Genomic DNA, 17,294 nt, shown 5'->3' with positions numbered 1-17,294 from the left:
TACAAAATGTATTTTTTAAATTTTCAATGTAGGCCCACATAAAAAAGTTGAAAATGCAACTGTTATTATTTTACGTACACCGTACGCCATACGTCATTCTTCCGCATACGATAGATTAGCGTATTCGCTCTCTTCACGGCGAACGGGCAGAAGAGAGCCTCTTCGCGATTGCACTCATCCGATGATTTTCGGATGTGTTGAAAACTCATAATCGGACAACGTTGCGTACTTTAGACTTGACAACGCTGTAGACATATCGTTCGCAGATATTTTTGCTACAAAAAAGGTCATTCATTGGGTTTTATTATATTATTGTGCAAACCACAGGGCCTCCTGGTTAAATTTGCTACGGGCAAAATTAATTAATTCCCGTGATACGGAATAACTTTTAAACCATAACATTCGCACGTATTCATTTATTCCATACAATTCACAGATAAATTTATTATTTCTGGCTGTTTAATGTTTATAACAATTCCTTTTGCTAACGATGTTAACGAGCACTCCCTTGAACACCTTGCCATCTAATTTTGTACAGTAAAGTCTTTTCAATATATTTCTGTTGTCACAGATCGATTCTTGGAACATTTATGTATAAAAAAGTGAAAGGTAATAATTCTCGTTTATGAAATGTTTTGAAATTACAAATTGAGGTGTCTCGTATAAAATTTGAAATAGGAATTGTTGATTTTCCTAAAATTATGCTTGAATAATATATTTCTAGGAATTTCTTGTCCTTGAGATTTGCTTTTAATATTGAAACCAACATCGTCTGAAACAGAGTTGGGCAAAAATTTAATCAACGATTGACGACTAAATTTCTATTTCGATCGTTAATCGTAATTAACAATTAATCTCCTCGTTTAGTCGTTAATTGCGGTTAACTATTAAATTTCCACTTTAGTCGTTAATTGCGGTTAACGATTAAATTTTCACTTTAGTCGTTAATTGCGATTAACGATTATTAATCGTCAATCGGATAATTGATTAATGATTAACTGCTGAAATTTCGAAACGAAATACGTAATCAGAACTGTATGAATACTGAAAAAACATCTTTGAACAAGTATATAACTGACTTGTTAGACCTACCAGAGGCGCCTTATACATTTTCATTACAGGTAAAGATAAAAAATTTAAAAATCGTAACCTTTACTATTTCCTTCGCAATTGGGACCAATAACAATTTTTAAAAAATGTTATTTACACATTAGATAGTAAACTAATCCTTCGAACAACTGAAAAGAAACACAAGCTGTTGGGTCCAATTTTGAAAAAGTAATTCGGTTTTTTAATGTGTACGAATACTTTGTACACCGACTGTACATAATAAATGTTAAATGCTTTCGGCGCAACGGTTCGATCGTTTATTACTAATTATAAAGCAATTTTGCTAATTATCAAACAAAATCAACGTTTCGATCCTAGTTTGGATCCTTTTCAAGATTTATTTTAATCGTACATATACATACTGAGACACAGTCGAATGACCGGTTTCACATTTTTTGTTTTCTAATTATTGAAATTATGAAGATTCTTCCATTAGATTAAAATTTCTTTATGCAATTACGTATTATTGTAAAAGTTGTATAAAATCTAAATAAGTTCAGTCTTCTAATTTTTATAAAGCAATGTATATTTGACACATTTTGTAGCAGGTACGGTTAGTGTTAACGCCGCTCAATTATTTCCTTTAGGAAACAAAAAATGTGCTGTAATAACTTATGCATGACTTTTTAAGATGGTCGACGATTCCGCGAAATTGTATGGACGAGAAATGATCATTCAAGCGTACCTTCAAGTCGAAAGGAATACAGATTGGTTCAAAGTAATGAAGAAAAGAGAATTTTATTAATACAGATTGTTATTAAAAATAAATGTATGTATTGAAAGTATTCAGGTCATTCCGCGGAAGTTTTTCATTGTGTACAGCTCCCATATTAACCATCCAGCTGTCTAGTTTCTGCGAAAGAAAAAATACGTTAAATAAAATCATTGCAAGGCGAATTTGTTCATACCTACATAATAATATTCCAGAGGATACATACTTAATACCTAGAATCCGCAAATACATGTGCCAGCACTGTTGCAGTGGCCAACAGCCTGCAGCTGGCAGCTGTGAGTACAAGCCCAGTTTCCAAGTTTACAGGAAGCTAATGGTTGAACACCGTCAGTGTTTCCGGCTGCCTCGACATTTTCGAGTTCTGGCACGTCTGCAACATATTTACAACTGAGTGAAGCTCTACTGCCTTTGTCGCGAATTAGTAAGTACTGTTTATACTAAAATTTAGATGTATTTACTAGAGGTGTGCGGGACCGGAACGGGATTTTGAACCTTTCGGGTATTCCTGATAATGTTCGGGTATTCTCGAAAATGTTCGGGTGTCCCAAAAAATTTTCGGGATTTCTTAAAATGCTGGGATTCGAAAACGTGTCTTGTTTTCTTGAATATGACCATAGTGTTAGATTTATCTAAATCAAACATCAAGTTTTATTTGACTTGATAATTTGTAACTACAGACAGCGGAAGTTTATGCAAACGCATATTTTTATAGAAAGTAGGTAAAGTTATGGGACCTGGACAGAAATTTACGTTGTTTGTAGAAAATTTGGAAAATATAGTTTTTATTTTGCAGATTTGCATATTGCATATATTTGATATGTTGCATACTTTTCACGTATATGTATTACATACTTTTGACATATTTTGCAGTTAATTGTAGATACATCCCTGTATGTATTTACGTGTGTATATATTTGTAAAGAACCGTTACGTGATATATAAACAGAATAAGACATTCAGGTTGTCATTTATCATTTATTTCCAGGTTATTGAGTAATTCGATGACAGAAATGTAAGTAGCGTTAGATTAGCCCAAGAAGTGATGAAAAATGAAACATTATGACTTAAACTATATTGCAACTAATTTCTGGAGATTGCCTGTTACTAATAATTATTGTTCATAATTGTAAGTATTGTTTTAACTAATAAGTCAACTCACCTTCAATGTTCTTAGCGGAAGCAGTTGTAACTGCGACTGCGGCCAAGCAGAAGAAAGCAAGGAAAAGTGAAGTCTTCATGTTGTAGAAGTTCGATTGTAGTCTGTTTACTACTAATTGTTCACCTGTGCCTCGTAGCCTTTATATACCTATACCGGTTTTATTTACATCTGAGGGATGGTTGGGGTAACGGTTTATCCATAACTTTTCCGATAGATAATTGTGTGGTTGCGTTCGCGGCGCAATTCTATATAAGATACGATTTCTATACGATAAGCTTCTAATCAATAAGGTTCTAATCAATGAAGAAAAATGATTTGAAAAATTGGAATTTTTGGTGCACATACAATCTACAACGGAAGTAGATACTATTCTGGGAACATATGTACAAGTGTTTATCAGTTATTGACATACATACTTAGAATACGTTTACGTAAATTGAATACACCGATATGTATATGTGAACACAACAAATAATATCGATATTTCAAGAGGGAAACATAATTGAAGATAGCTTATTAATAGTTCCTACAAATACATACATACATGTATGTACATTTTGCGTTTAACGCGGGCAAGTACCCATATTTAACAGCATTTAATTCTCCGATTTAACCATATCTAATATAATACTGGGTTGGAACGTATTTCGCTTGATTTTGTTTATTTCTTGCATATATTTTCCTTTATTTTGTTCTGCAGAATCTAAGTTCTCAGTAATAATATCCTCATCTGATGAAGATTCTACCTCTATTATTCTTTTTCTCTTTTTACTATTCGTTAATTTGTTGTCCATAGCGGAATTATCTTCATCCTCTGAATCTAAGATTATTCTTCTGTTTAAATTAATGGGCTTTATTTCTATGTGAATTTATTTAAAATTAAATAAAATAAATATATATTTTCAATTGTCATAAAATAATATTGATTTACCATTTGTTCTTACCTATATCACCCACGAGGTACTATTAAAGACTGCCAGCCTTATGGGAGTTCGTGTCACCCGAATATTTCGGTGTTCTCTTACGCACTCTAAGTAAGATATATTCTGACTGGAGTGAGAAAGAGAAGGCCATCGACATGATCTCGTAGGTGTAGGTGATCTCGTAGGTGCAGAAGGCTACTGACGAGATTCTCGTCGGTGAGAAGGCAAATCGTCACGGAACCATATTGATCATCATGAATTGTTACATTCTGTACCGAGCAGATATTTCAGACGATGTTGGTCTCAATATTAAAAGCAAAACTCAAGGACAAAGAATTCCTAGAAATATATTATTGAAGCATAATTTTTTAGGAAAATCAACAATTCCTATTTCAAATTTTATACGAGACACCTCAGTTTGTAATTTCAAAACATTTCATAAACGAGAATTATTACCTTTCACTTTTTTATACATAAATGTTCCAAGAATCGATCTGGACAGAAATATTTTGAAAAGACTTTACTGTAAAAAATTAGATGGCAAGGTGTTCAAGGGAGTGCTCGTTAACATCGTTAGCAAAAGGAATTGTTATAAACATTAAACAGCCAGAAATAATAAATTTATCTGTGAATTGTATGGAATAAATGAATACGTGCGAATGTTATGGTTTAAAAGTTATTCCGTATCACGAAAACTATTAGCCACTTAGACTAAAAAATTAGGTGGTCAGATAGCCAAGGGATTACTTATGGACATCGCTGTAAAATAGAATTGTTATAAACATTAACTAGCTGGAAATAATAAATTTTTCAATACATAATTGTCACGGCGATCGACATCGATCGATATTCGGCGGAGTGGGGGGCCCCGCTCGAGCTCGGCGGCTCGGCGAGAGCTCTTCGTCAGTCAGTCAGTCGGGGCGGGGGGAGCGGCGTGAGCGGACGTGCTGCGGGACCAGGAACGCCAGGAGGACCGGAGGGACCAGAGGTGAACCAGAGGTCATCTGGGTTCGACTGGTAAAACTTCTACAGCCAGTGCCGGATTAATCCAGCGCGGGGCCCGTAGCAAATTTAACCAGGAGGCCCTGTGGTTTGCACAATAATATAATAAAACCCAATGAATGACCTTTTTTGTAGCAAAAATATCTGCGAACGATATGTCTACAGCGTTGTCAAGTCTAAAGTACGCAACGTTGTCCGATTATGAGTTTTCGATACATCCGAAAATCATCGAATGAGTGCAATCGCGAAGTGGCTCTCTTCTGCCCGTTCGCCGTGAAGAGAGCGAATACGCTAATCTATCGTATGCGGAAGAATGACGTATGGCGTACGGTGTACGTAAAATAATAACAGTTGCATTTTCAACTTTTTTATGTGGGCCTACATTGAAAATTTAAAAAATACATTTTGTAGATCTATGTCAATTATATGCACTGTGAAAGTTTCATCGAAATCGGTTGATGCGGAAAAAAACGACAGGCATTGAAAGATGTAAGAATCCTTAGATTTATTGCAGTTGGAGGCCGAAAATCGTGAAAATCTGTAATTTTTACCACCCTTAAACGTTTGTATAGCTCATTGCAACGTCGACCGATCTTGACGAAATTTTCAAAATATGTTTAAGTCACGCAGATCTACAGAACGTGTAATTTCTGAAAAAAATTACTTTTCACAACCTATAGTAAACCAATTGCTCTAGCTTTCACAAAAAATTTCAAATCGTATAGTACAATATTGAAACAGTTATCGTCTTTTTTAGAGTGTCTTTAAATTTTTGTATATCGAAATGTAATAAGAAAACTATAAAAACGAACACATTAGGAAGGCGTAAAAAATAAAATTTTTCAATTTAAGAGTCATATTAAATACACGTAATGCGAATGGAGTATAAAATTTTTTATTCGTGCTAATAAATGCTCCAAAATTGTGTTTTATCGGTAACATTGGGTGTTGACACTGAATGGTAACGGGACGTTAGCGACTGGCAACTCAGACTCAGACCCGGGCGTGAGCACTCTCTTATCCTCTCTGGAAGTAGTAGGGTACTCGTCGCTGACATTTACTCGCATAAATCGATGGTACCCGCACGGTGTGTGAGCAGACCAGTAAATCAAATAGGAGAAAATGTGTAATCGTACAGTGTTTTATTGCTATTGTACATTTAAAATAAATTACATTATAACATCAGCCACAACATCTAAGATATTATTGTATATTCATCTAGTAATCAATGTTCGACTTATAAGACTCTAAATGCCTCAATCACACTGTCAACAATAACATGCCCGATCGATCGACGATCGGCCGCTACAACGTAATTTAAGGGTAACTTTTGCATTTTACTGTGTTTGTCCCGCATCTACATATTGTCTCATGAATTACACAGTAAAATGAATTCAGGATGCGCATAAATATATCGCCATGTGAAAACGATCCGCGTGTAAGAATAGTAAAAAAGAGGTTGAGGTCAGAAAAACACACTGGCATGGTTTTTCTAACTAGTACGCATTCATCACAATTCCCAGATACGCCCAGGATATTTTGTTCTTCAATTCGTCTTGTACAATTTGTTAACGACATTCGTAGTTCGCTATTATCGTTATAAAAGTTTCCATGCAAAACTGCAATCTATGATCGAAAAACTGAAATGCCTCTCTCTCCGTCTGCGATCATGTATACACGTATTCCTGAGATATTAAAATATTATTGTACTGAAAATCGATCTTAACAATATATTGACTCTACATGCCGCGAGTTACATAATATTATCCTTGTCTATTGGCAGCGAATAATAAGGTGAGCTTGTGTTGCAGCTTCAAAAGCGGTTCACAAGTAATACTTGACTCGTGACGTCAATCTAATCGATCAGACGGTAACTGGTTTAATGTCCAAACAAAAATACTAAACAATCGGTATGGACAGATATGAATCACTGCACACTCTGTTTGTACAAATTATATGTTATCATTATCCGTGATCGTGTGTCTATGTGTGTGTGTGTGTGTCCCTCTCTCTTTCGGTGTGAGTGTGTGTGTATAAGCAGTACGCTTTTTGTAGTATAAATTCCTACGAAGCGCGAGTCACTTGCATCATGGGTGCAAACAGCGCTGCTTATACGTGGTGAGTCCACGTAAAAGGAAATGCATCAGAATATTTCATCGATCGGATCGATCATCTATGAACAACAGCATTTTTTTCACTTTTGCAATAGAGGATACTGCTACTGCACAAAATATATGTACATATTCGTTTGATTAATGCATGCCGTGAACTTACATCTAAGATTTCATGTACGGATAATCATACTCGCGCAACGGAACAAACGTTTCTTTGATCGACTGCGGCGACGCCCAACGAAGAACATAGTGAGGACCGCCAGCTTTGTCGTTTGTACCAGACATTCGGCCACCGCCAAAAGGTTGTTGGCCCACAACCGATCCAGTCGATTTGTCGTTAACGTAAAAATTACCGGCCGTGTACTTGAACTCCTCGAGCGCCTTTCTCGCCCATTTTCTGAAGAAAAACGGGAGACGATGAAGCCAGATTCAAGTTAAACGATTACAACTTAAATCGGAGTACATGTACTTACTCATCTTGTGCAAATATCGCTCCAGTTAAAGCATAAGGTGTCGACGATTCGACAAGTTTCATGGTATCATCGAGATTCGAGTCTTTGTAAACGTAAATCGATAACAGAGGCCCAAATATTTCCTCTGTCATAATCTTATCTTTCGGATCCTTTGACACCACTATTGTAGGATCGATAAAGTATCCGCAACTAGAAAAAACATATATACCGTGTAACAATACATGTATATGCATAAACGATGAACAATGATAAGTAAAGCAAACGTACGAATCATCATATTTTCCACCGCCAATGATTTCCAAATTCGGAGATTTCTCCGCGTGTTTGATGTAACCAGAAATCCTCTTAAACGCAACAGCATCTATAACGGCTCCGGTGAACACAGTAAAATCTCTAACATCTCCGACCTTCAGTTTATCACGAATAGATAAAAGACGTTCTTTTAGCTATAAGAGAAATGAGTAACGTTTAATAATGAAGATATATATATATATATATATATATATATATATATATATATATATAACATATAAATATATAAAAAAAACATACTTTAGGCCATAGAGATTCTGGAACATACATTCGACTGCAAGCGGAACATTTCTGACCATTGAATTCGAATGAGCTTCTTATGGTCCCATGAGCTACCGATTCTACATCAGCACTTGGGTGTACGAAATGGAAATTTTTTCCACCACATTCACCTACTAATTTTGGATAGTTCTTGTACTTCCCCAAATTCTGACCGACTTGCATCCATAAACGATTAAACGTCGGCACTGATCCAGTGAAGTTAAGTCCAGACAAATACGGCGAGGCAGTGATAGTGTCTCCGAAAACAGGACCTTCGCAGGGCACGAAATTCACTACACCTGCTGGTACACCAGCTTCTCTACATATCTTGAAGATCCACCAATTAGAAAGTAGAGCAGTATCGGATGGTTTCCAAAGAACAGCGTTACCCTAAGAAAGATTCGTCTTATTTAAATATTCGAGTATCTAGCGCTTAAAGGGATATTCCAATGGAACTGATAAAAGAAATCTTAATTAGGTCGGGGTGAGACGAGCAAATTTTTCAATTATTTTCGCATGTCACGGTTATCGTTCGATGCGTTATTTCCGCGCCCGACCCCAGTCTTAGGAAATCCTAAACTACACCGCCATTTTTTAACTGAAAATGCACACTTCTGCTAGAATACCCCTTCAATTTATTGGCAGAATAAAAGCTACGGCAAGGGAAGTAATTTGAAAAAAAAATGCAAACCATTAGAGCAGGTGTGTAGCTAAGATTACCACCAATGGCAGTGAAGTTGAACGGCGATACTGCTGCAACAAAACCATCCATTCCACGATATCTCATAGAATTCAAGGTTTCTTTACGGTTCGGTGAAATTGGTTGGTACTTGAGACTTTCTTTGAGAAAGTACGCGTGCATCTTGAAGAAGTCAATTAATTCTGCTGCGCTGTCTATCTCTGCTTGAATAACTGTTTTGCTTTGGCCAAGCATAGTGGAAGCATTCAATTGCTGCCTGTACTTGTTCGCCATTAAATCGGCAGCCTTCAACCAGATTTCTAAACGTTTTTCGATTGGACATTTTTCCCATTCGCGCTGAGCCTTGACAGCAACGTCAATCGCTTTCTTGACTAGATCGGGTGTTGCCCAGTGATACTTGGCTATTTTTGCTTTGTGATTGTGCGGCTAAACAAAAGAACGTTACAATTATTGAAACGTGTACTTCAATATTTTTAAATTATCATCTCTTTATCACCATGCTACATAACTTACCATAACTTGATATCTACGCAAGTCAGATTTAATTTCTTCGTTTCCGATGACTAATGGCACTTCTTCGCACTCGTTGGCCATTTTATTTAAGACCTTCTCCAATTCAGCCCTCTCAGGGCTGCCCTTCTTATAACTAAGAATAGGTTCATTTTCCAATGGAAATTCAGGGGGGCTGAGTACCGGTACAATTGATCCCAGACATCTTGTACCAACTCTGTTAAAAAAGAAACACAGAAATAGGGTTTATATTTCGTGTTCAATATTTTTCTTCGGCTACTACTTTTATGTAAATATTTCCAACTAAATTCGAGTTAACGTTTACAATTTGTATTTGCTAGTGCTACAGACGATGAGATCAGAAGTATGAACAAATATTAGCTCTTGAAATCTGTCTCGAAACCAACTCTAAATATTTATCTGTGTACTTGGGAGTCGGAACCTAAATCCATAGTGTTATCTACATCCTCAAATTTTAAGAAGTCAGATTTACATTGTCATACTTGTGATCTCTTTTAATTTAAAAACAAATATAAACGAAACAATAAATCTAACAAAATATAAATTATTGTAAAATTAAAAAATATAATTATTTATTAATTAATTTATAGTGAATTATAGGGCCGTACGAATTTGCGTACGAATATTATCTACATTAATGCTAACGCATATTTATTATCCAAAAAAATATTACACAAGATTTATTTTATCCAAGTTTCGACGAAAAAAATAACACGTATCTGTTACATAAATCAGATACTTATTTTGAGGGAAGAAAGATGTTATTTTAAACTGGGTTGCATATGTCAAACGAATACCATGATCATAGTATTATGTAACGTAACGGAATCTTAGTGACCCATATTATTCCAGTTATCGCTTTAATACTAATTGCGCAAAAAAAAATTCGATAACGAGAGGGGCTGTTAATTGAAATAAATCAATGAAGAGTTGCAGATTCCGTCATACAGGAACAATCAATATGAATGGAATCGAAATGAACGAATACGCTCGGTTTAATTATAGAACAATGCGCCCACGAAGCAGCATCGAATCCATTCTTTTCATTACTAAAAAAAAAGGTACGATTTTACAGAAATTGTAAGTTGTTTAGGATTTAAATAGTTGCTTGGTTGCTTCAACGTAAGAACAACGGAAGATCTTTTACACGCGTTTGTTTAGGCTTAAGACGAAAAAAAGTACCGTGTGCCGATTAATAAATATCAAGGTCATCATTAAAAATACCGCTGTCAATTTGCATATTAACGAATACCTGGTCGGTAAAATACGTGATCCGTGTCGCAGTGCTGTGTATCATGTATCGTGTATGGATTATGGATGTATAGGTATTCAGAAATATGTATCACGTTTCAAGGACACATGTGTGTACACAAATAAAACCACTAGTTTAAAACAAAGATCTATTTAACCCGGGATATATGTCTTGAAAAATATTTAAAACTCCTATAAAAATCATTTCATAATATTCCATACGATTTCGGTACATAAATATATTTAGTATGTAATAAGAGTAAGGAGTTTGACATCAATATACAAGGTGTCCAAAAGGTTAGTATCTAATTATCCGGTAAATTTCAAATTCCAATAAAAAAAAATTTCAATATAATTTTTCTTAGCCATTTGTAATATGACACAATAATGTTTGTGACGCGAACTTGTTTTTTCAAACTGATTAGATTTCCAAAAAAATATTCCACAATCGTCTGGCTAAATACGTTTGGCAATTTAGCCTGACCGATTAGGATTATTTAGAGATTTGTAGAGACGTTTGGTAACGCGCATGTGTGAACCTCTGATTAAACTTTGTAAATTTGATGGAAATTTCACAGCTGTGTTTGCAATTTAACCGAAAACACGCATTTTGTATAGGAACGAACGCGTTCCTCGTGTCATAAACGCTTGAATTTCACGAAACATGTTGAACTTTATTGAAATAGAAACCGTTGGAATGGTTTTGCATAAATACATGCGTGTGACATAATGCGTCACCGGTAAAATAAACAATGTAGAAGTATTTAGTTGCATACATTATGCATATCGCAAGCATGCTCTCACGATTTTTTACAATTCGATGTAAATACACACTTGCTGCACGCAACAATAGAAGTAAGATAACCGTTATATCCGTCAACACCTGACAAAAATACGCCATGAAGATTTATTTAAAAAAGCATGCATATCGTACGGTATATAATGCAGCAGCCGTTAAAAGGTAATTCGAATAGTTTGTCGGGCTCTAAAAGTGTTGCAAACAAAATTGATGAATGAACTGTCAAACGACACCTTTCATATTCGTTGTACAGTGGAAAATTCCGACAGGCCAGCAAGGTAGCCTATCCTTGTCCTAGACAAGGAAGGACAACATAAGGACAGAGGAAATCTGACAAGGAAGACGAATCGGAGGACCAATAACACACCAATAAGCTGACGTCTACATATACATGCATGCGCGTCCGTTCATTTATGTTCGGACATTGTTATATAGCGTTGTGTCAATGCGTGAAAATAATCAATATACGTTACTAAGGACTAAAACATGCTGTAGTGTAATAATGCACAAACCAGCCAAGTTTTCTTTTGTTAATCGAACGTGCTCTGCGCCAGGTGCTTCATACATTTATACTCACTTTTGACTGTTAACTATAATCGCTTGACGGCAAAGGCTCAACATTGTTTTTCCTTTTTAATCGCTTTCCCTTGTTGCTTTTTACATAAATGCCTCTTATACTTGTCGACCAGACTCCGCAAAGTTAACAACGTGATTCGTTCGCAATAATCACCGTAAAGACCGACCAAGGTACCAAATTGTCGAAACTACGTAGACCGCGACTACCATCGAGCAAATAGTGAGCCAAACCTCCCCCTCCCCCCGCATCTTCCCCTCCCTTCGTCAATTCGACTACGAAGCAGGGCCGTAACGGAGAACAGAAAAATAGGGGTCGCGATCGAAAGTAAAACCAGAGAACGCGAACGAATATAACTGAAAATATTCACGAACGTTCAAGAGAATGCAAATGAACGGATATTTTGAATACGACGATGCAAGCTGAAATAAAAAAGTACACTTTTGCGGAACGGTTGAAACGATAAATTTAAATATGTTTTAATAAATAACAAAAAAATAAAAAATTCACTAAATTTTGCTTGTAGCGATACTTTGCGATAAGAAAATTTTTAAACGAACAAATTATTCGCGCTATCAAATTTTATTAATAGTACTTTATTGTCTAGCACTTTGAAAATTCATACATAAAATTATTTTCAGAAAAGTGTATAGTTTAGGTGCAAACTTACATAAGAATAATTATTTTGGCAGATTCATAATTTATTTTATTTTAAAATCGCCCGAGAACTTTCAAGGTTTTCTTAACTAGAATAAAACTGTGAAGGAACTTCTTTAATACATTAATGAGATTAAGAAAAATTTAATTTGTACAAAGTTTAATATAATAATGCAATATGTAAAAGTTACATAAGATATTAGGAAACGAGTTGTCGTTAGTTATCTTCTTGTTGCATCTGTAACTCCCGGAGTAATTGCGCTCTTTGTTTTTCTAACTCATCTTCCGAAAGTTCGTGGTGATCCGCATTCTCCGTAACAGATCCTTCGCTGTGAGCAGAAGGTCTTCTATGTTTCTCCTCTTTTCGTTTTCTTTCTGGCGATTCTTCGGAAGATGGAAGCCTCGAATGCGAACGCTATAAAAAAATATTGTAAAAGTAAATAAATCGCACATGTTTCGGAGGAATTACTTGGAACTTATCGAAGACATAGATAATAAGCGTTTGTTCTTACGGAATGACTACGTCCTCTCTTCTTTTTGTTCTTTTTCCTTTTTGACTTTCTAGTATCTGACTCGGAGCTGTCCGATTTACTAGGAACGCTCGGTGAACGCGATTTATGCCGTTTCTTCTTTACACCTTTTTCGCTTCCTTCGGACTCCTGCCAAGTCATGATCAAGCGTTAGAAATGAAATCATTTTGCGACCATATAATATACTTACACTGTGCGATCTGGATCGTGATTTCCGTTTCACTTTCTTTGTCTTTTTCTTTTTACTTCTAATATGGTGATGACTACAACTTTCCTCGAGCTCATGCTGATATTCTTTAAAGATTCGAACTCTTTCGCTTTCCAATGTGATCGCTTTAAAGTCTGGTTCCTCCTCGATTTTAGTTCGTAGATCCTCCCAGGTCATTTGATAATCGACGTTCAACGTTTTCAACAAATTCTTAAAACCTGTTTCCAATTTCTTGAATTTCCTGGTCTCTTCTTTTACGCGTTCTTTCTCTCTCGCTTCAGCTTTCTCCAGTAATAAATTGTATGTCAGTTTGACATTTCCTGCATCCAACGTTGCAGATTTTCTGTCCTCGCATACAACGGTAGCAAACTCTTCGAACGTAGTGTTAACTTGTACTTCAAAATTCTTGTCCTTTAGAATTTCTCTTATAATCTTTTTCTCGGAATGAAATCTAGATTTTAAATCCTCCACATAAAACTTGAAAAGATCCAGAGGTGTCGATCCAGATTGACCAAGCATAGCAGAGAATCTCAAATCGGCGGAAAGCATCGGGTAAAGCTCTACCCAAAGCGACATCGACGTTAATTTTCCTTGCTCGTGCAGTTCGTCGAGTAAACTCTGAAAAGTTGTAGGAAATTCGTTGTAAATATTACGTAGAAGAGAATCGACGAAAGTATAACCGATTTTAAAGAGACTTACTATGAATGCATCTCTGTTCTTCCTTTCTTGTCGTTTCCTACGTTTCTTCTCGTGTTCTTTCTCTTCTTCTTCATCCTTTTCTAGCTGACGTATATGATTTTCAAACACAAGCAAAGCGTCTTCTTTGTCCATTTCCAATAGATCTGCGTCTTCCGCGAAAGCCGCATGTTGCAAAAGTAGTGCCTGTGCTTCCTGCCACGTTGTCCTGTACGTAACATCTGTCATAGTGTCTAGAACTTGAGCCAATCTTTTGGTATTTCTTTTTTTCAATTGCTTAGATTCTTCTTTCTCGCGTTTAGATAAATTAAAAATAACATCTTCGTAAATGTCTCGTCGATCCGAATCTCCTACAGCTCTCCAAACTTCTAGATTACCATATATTTCTTCGCACTTGTAATATTTCGTAGTACTAGTCATTCGATCGTTTTCTAGTAAAAACTGTTCCAAGTCTTCTTTAGCTTTTTTTAACCTGTTTAACACAGTACGGTTACCCCATCGTCGAATTAACAAACAGTCCTAGCCGAATAAGATGGTCAAAACTGCCCTTAGAGGTTTTTCAATGACTATCGAACCATTCGAAAGATGACCAAAAAAAAACCCGTCCGAGTAAAATTTCAGCCCTCTTTTACGAGCACAGTTTGAAATAAAAACATCTGAAGAATCTTAGGATCCAAAATATGTCCGGAGAGACCGGAAAAATACGCAAAATCTAATTTACCCTGTAACTACCCTCGCGAGAAAGCTAGAGGGCTGAAATTTTAGTCAGAGGGGTTTTTCTTGGTCAGCTTTCGAATAGTTCGGTATTCATTAAAAAAACCTCTAAGGGCAGTTTTGACCATCTTCATCGGCGAGGCCTTACCTCAATCATGTTACTCACCTCAATCTTTCTTGTTCGCGTTCCTCCTTAAGTTTTTGCGTTTTGTACGCGTTGAACGCTTGTTTACGTTCATTCAACTTCTTCATTTGTGGATATCTAGAATCGCTTTGAATTAATTTGACTGCCTGTTCCCATGTGGCGTTCGACGGTACATCTCTTTCTCTTAATAATTCCTTAAACGCTTCGATTGCCTCTTTTTTATCTTTAAATTGCATCTTTGGTTCGGGAGTACTCGTGCGGCTATCATTCGCCGAGCCCTTAGCGGAATTGCTATCTTCGTCCGGTTTCGCAGGCGGCGTAGGTATGTTTATCGCTGCGAGCGTCGCAGCCATAGCCTGCTCGATCGCAGACTTTCCACCTGGTTCCGGCGTACTGGTCTGCGATGTATTTGTAATCGCAATATTTGGGGACAAATGCTGCATGGCTACAGGAACTATCCTGCGAAAGAAGAATATTGATAATTGTACCTCGCCCAATTCGACACTGTTCAAGTTCACTGTAGATAATTCTTACTAACGTGTTCGTAGCACTCGCGACAACCGCCGCCGCAGCAGCTGCAGCTTCTTCGGCTGCGATTCTTGTTTTCAATTCTTCCAATTCGGAAGGAATGGTCCACCTCGATTCCTTAGTAGTTACATTATGATAATATACTTTCCCATTTTCTGATTTGTATTCTTTCCAAGGGCACTGCGATAAAAGCAATTCGCTAGGTGTTTTTAGTTCATCCGGTTTTTCCCATAATGATTGCTTCGTGACGCTATTGTAATAATACGTTCTGCCATCTGGGGCTTTGTGTTCGGTCCAATCGGTCTTCTTCTCGGCAGACGCTGTAATAGACTGAACGGCAGATCCGGCGTCTCCTGTTATAGGTGCTGGAGGAGGAATACCTGGAGCTGTTATTTGAGGAGGTGCAGCTAAAATATAAGAAATATCTAAATAAGGTAAACTTTCGGAACCGAACGGATGTTTTTTAAATAGAAGTATTGACCTATAACTCCAGCATCGGGTGGAGGAGCAGCAGTAATTGGAAAACTAAAACCAGGAGGAGGTATGGAGAATTGCGGTGGCATTATGCCTGGCGGACCAGGTGGCAGGCTAGGAGGCGGTATAAAAGGTGCGGTAGGCATAATAGGTGGTACAAAACTAGAAGCGATATTTGGAGTTGCTGGTGGAAATCCAGGTACCGCAGCAGGTGGTGGTATACCATCATTTGAAGCCTATAACACATTTTAAAATAAAAATAAAAATTAAGACGTTTAAAACGATGCATTTGTTTTTATAGTTAGAAAAATATTTTACTTAGAAAATAAGCAATTATCGACGTCTCTTAAGAACAGAATCGTAACTGAAAAACATAATGTAAAACTGAAACGAGTAAATAATTTAATGTCACCGTAACGTTCGAATGTTAAATTATGTCATTCAAAATGATTAAACTTGAAAAAACTGAATGTGTAATAGAACGAGGAGTAAGGTTATTAATCGTTATACATATAAGCTATACGAATATAATACTATACCATTGTTTTAATCTCCTTTCTCAGTCAAATCATTGAAAATAAACGTCGTTGTTTTCTAAATCGGTAAATCCAATTTTCTTTATAAATTAAAGAATACACACAGCAACACTGCTACACTATACCTAAATAATTGTGTTTGATTATATCTATAACTATAGCAAAGCATATGTATACTAAATATATACACTGATATACATATATGTACATATACACATAAGTGATCAGAAAATGTTTGCCGGTTCTTCTTCTTTCTGGAGTCCGGAATCAGATAGGATACAAGCAGATACAAGAGCGCTCACGCCCGCGGTTTTCGTATCCTCTCTGCTGGAATCAGCTGGAATATAAAGTATAGATTATAATCGAAGTAAAATAAATATCAATATAACGTTATCAAATATTTCCATGAAAATATGAACTTTGTTCGACATTATCAATTATATATTATTGTGTTACAATAAATACATTTTTTTATTGACTGAGTATCGCATATATACATCTGTTAATGCACATTTGTAATTAATTTGTTCACAACAAACTGTTAAAGTATAAGTAAAATAATTTAAAAAAACATATATAGATGATATATATATATATATATTATATTCTATATTCAACGAGAGAACCGTAGCGTTGCGCGCAGCTTGGAAGATGGTGGGGGCGCAGCGAGCCTACCATCTCTCACTACACTATCCACTCTCCACTTTCTTGAACCAATTAGGGCGAAGATGCGCAGCAACGAACGAAAACTGGTCTTCACTGGACTGGGTACGATTCTCTCGTTGAATAGAGTAGTTTCCCCATATTGCGCTCATTGGCTCATGCAGAGCAAGTCTAGTTCCAAATTTAGTTTCGCTAGTTTAG

At 36.3% G+C, this 17,294-nt stretch overlaps 2 protein-coding genes and 1 long non-coding RNA gene across 3 annotated transcripts; all 3 read right to left on the bottom strand.

Moving 5' to 3' along the window:
- Nucleotides 1–1,569: 1,569 nt before the first annotated feature.
- Nucleotides 1,570–3,232, bottom strand: LOC143214673 (uncharacterized). Its single transcript, XR_013010192.1, has 3 exons — nucleotides 3,003–3,232; nucleotides 2,049–2,213; nucleotides 1,570–1,963 (listed from the first exon to the last, which is right to left on the bottom strand). It is a non-coding gene; the product is annotated as an uncharacterized LOC143214673 (long non-coding RNA).
- A 2,820-nt stretch (nucleotides 3,233–6,052) lies between these two features.
- On the bottom strand, nucleotides 6,053–12,189 carry P5cdh1 (delta-1-Pyrroline-5-carboxylate dehydrogenase 1). The gene is made up of 7 exons (XM_076435995.1): nucleotides 11,946–12,189; nucleotides 9,301–9,514; nucleotides 8,779–9,213; nucleotides 8,067–8,477; nucleotides 7,782–7,960; nucleotides 7,515–7,703; nucleotides 6,053–7,438 (listed from the first exon to the last, which is right to left on the bottom strand). The coding sequence occupies exons 1-7, from the start codon at nucleotides 11,987–11,989 to the stop codon at nucleotides 7,204–7,206; spliced, it is 1,707 nt and encodes a 568-aa protein (XP_076292110.1). The 5' UTR covers nucleotides 11,990–12,189; the 3' UTR covers nucleotides 6,053–7,203.
- Nucleotides 12,190–12,622: 433 nt separating this feature from the next.
- Prp40 (pre-mRNA processing factor 40) lies at nucleotides 12,623–16,739 on the bottom strand. The gene is made up of 8 exons (XM_076435993.1): nucleotides 16,434–16,739; nucleotides 15,902–16,130; nucleotides 15,431–15,827; nucleotides 14,914–15,351; nucleotides 14,037–14,505; nucleotides 13,320–13,955; nucleotides 13,112–13,258; nucleotides 12,623–13,014 (listed from the first exon to the last, which is right to left on the bottom strand). The coding sequence occupies exons 1-8, from the start codon at nucleotides 16,434–16,436 to the stop codon at nucleotides 12,817–12,819; spliced, it is 2,517 nt and encodes an 838-aa protein (XP_076292108.1). The 5' UTR covers nucleotides 16,437–16,739; the 3' UTR covers nucleotides 12,623–12,816.
- Nucleotides 16,740–17,294: the final 555 nt, after the last annotated feature.

This window comes from Lasioglossum baleicum, chromosome 12 (assembly GCF_051020765.1).
Source record: "Lasioglossum baleicum chromosome 12, iyLasBale1, whole genome shotgun sequence".
Classification (NCBI taxonomy): Eukaryota; Metazoa; Arthropoda; class Insecta; order Hymenoptera; family Halictidae; genus Lasioglossum; species Lasioglossum baleicum.
Note: the sequence above shows the minus strand (reverse complement) of the source record. Positions and strands in the feature narration are given on the sequence as shown.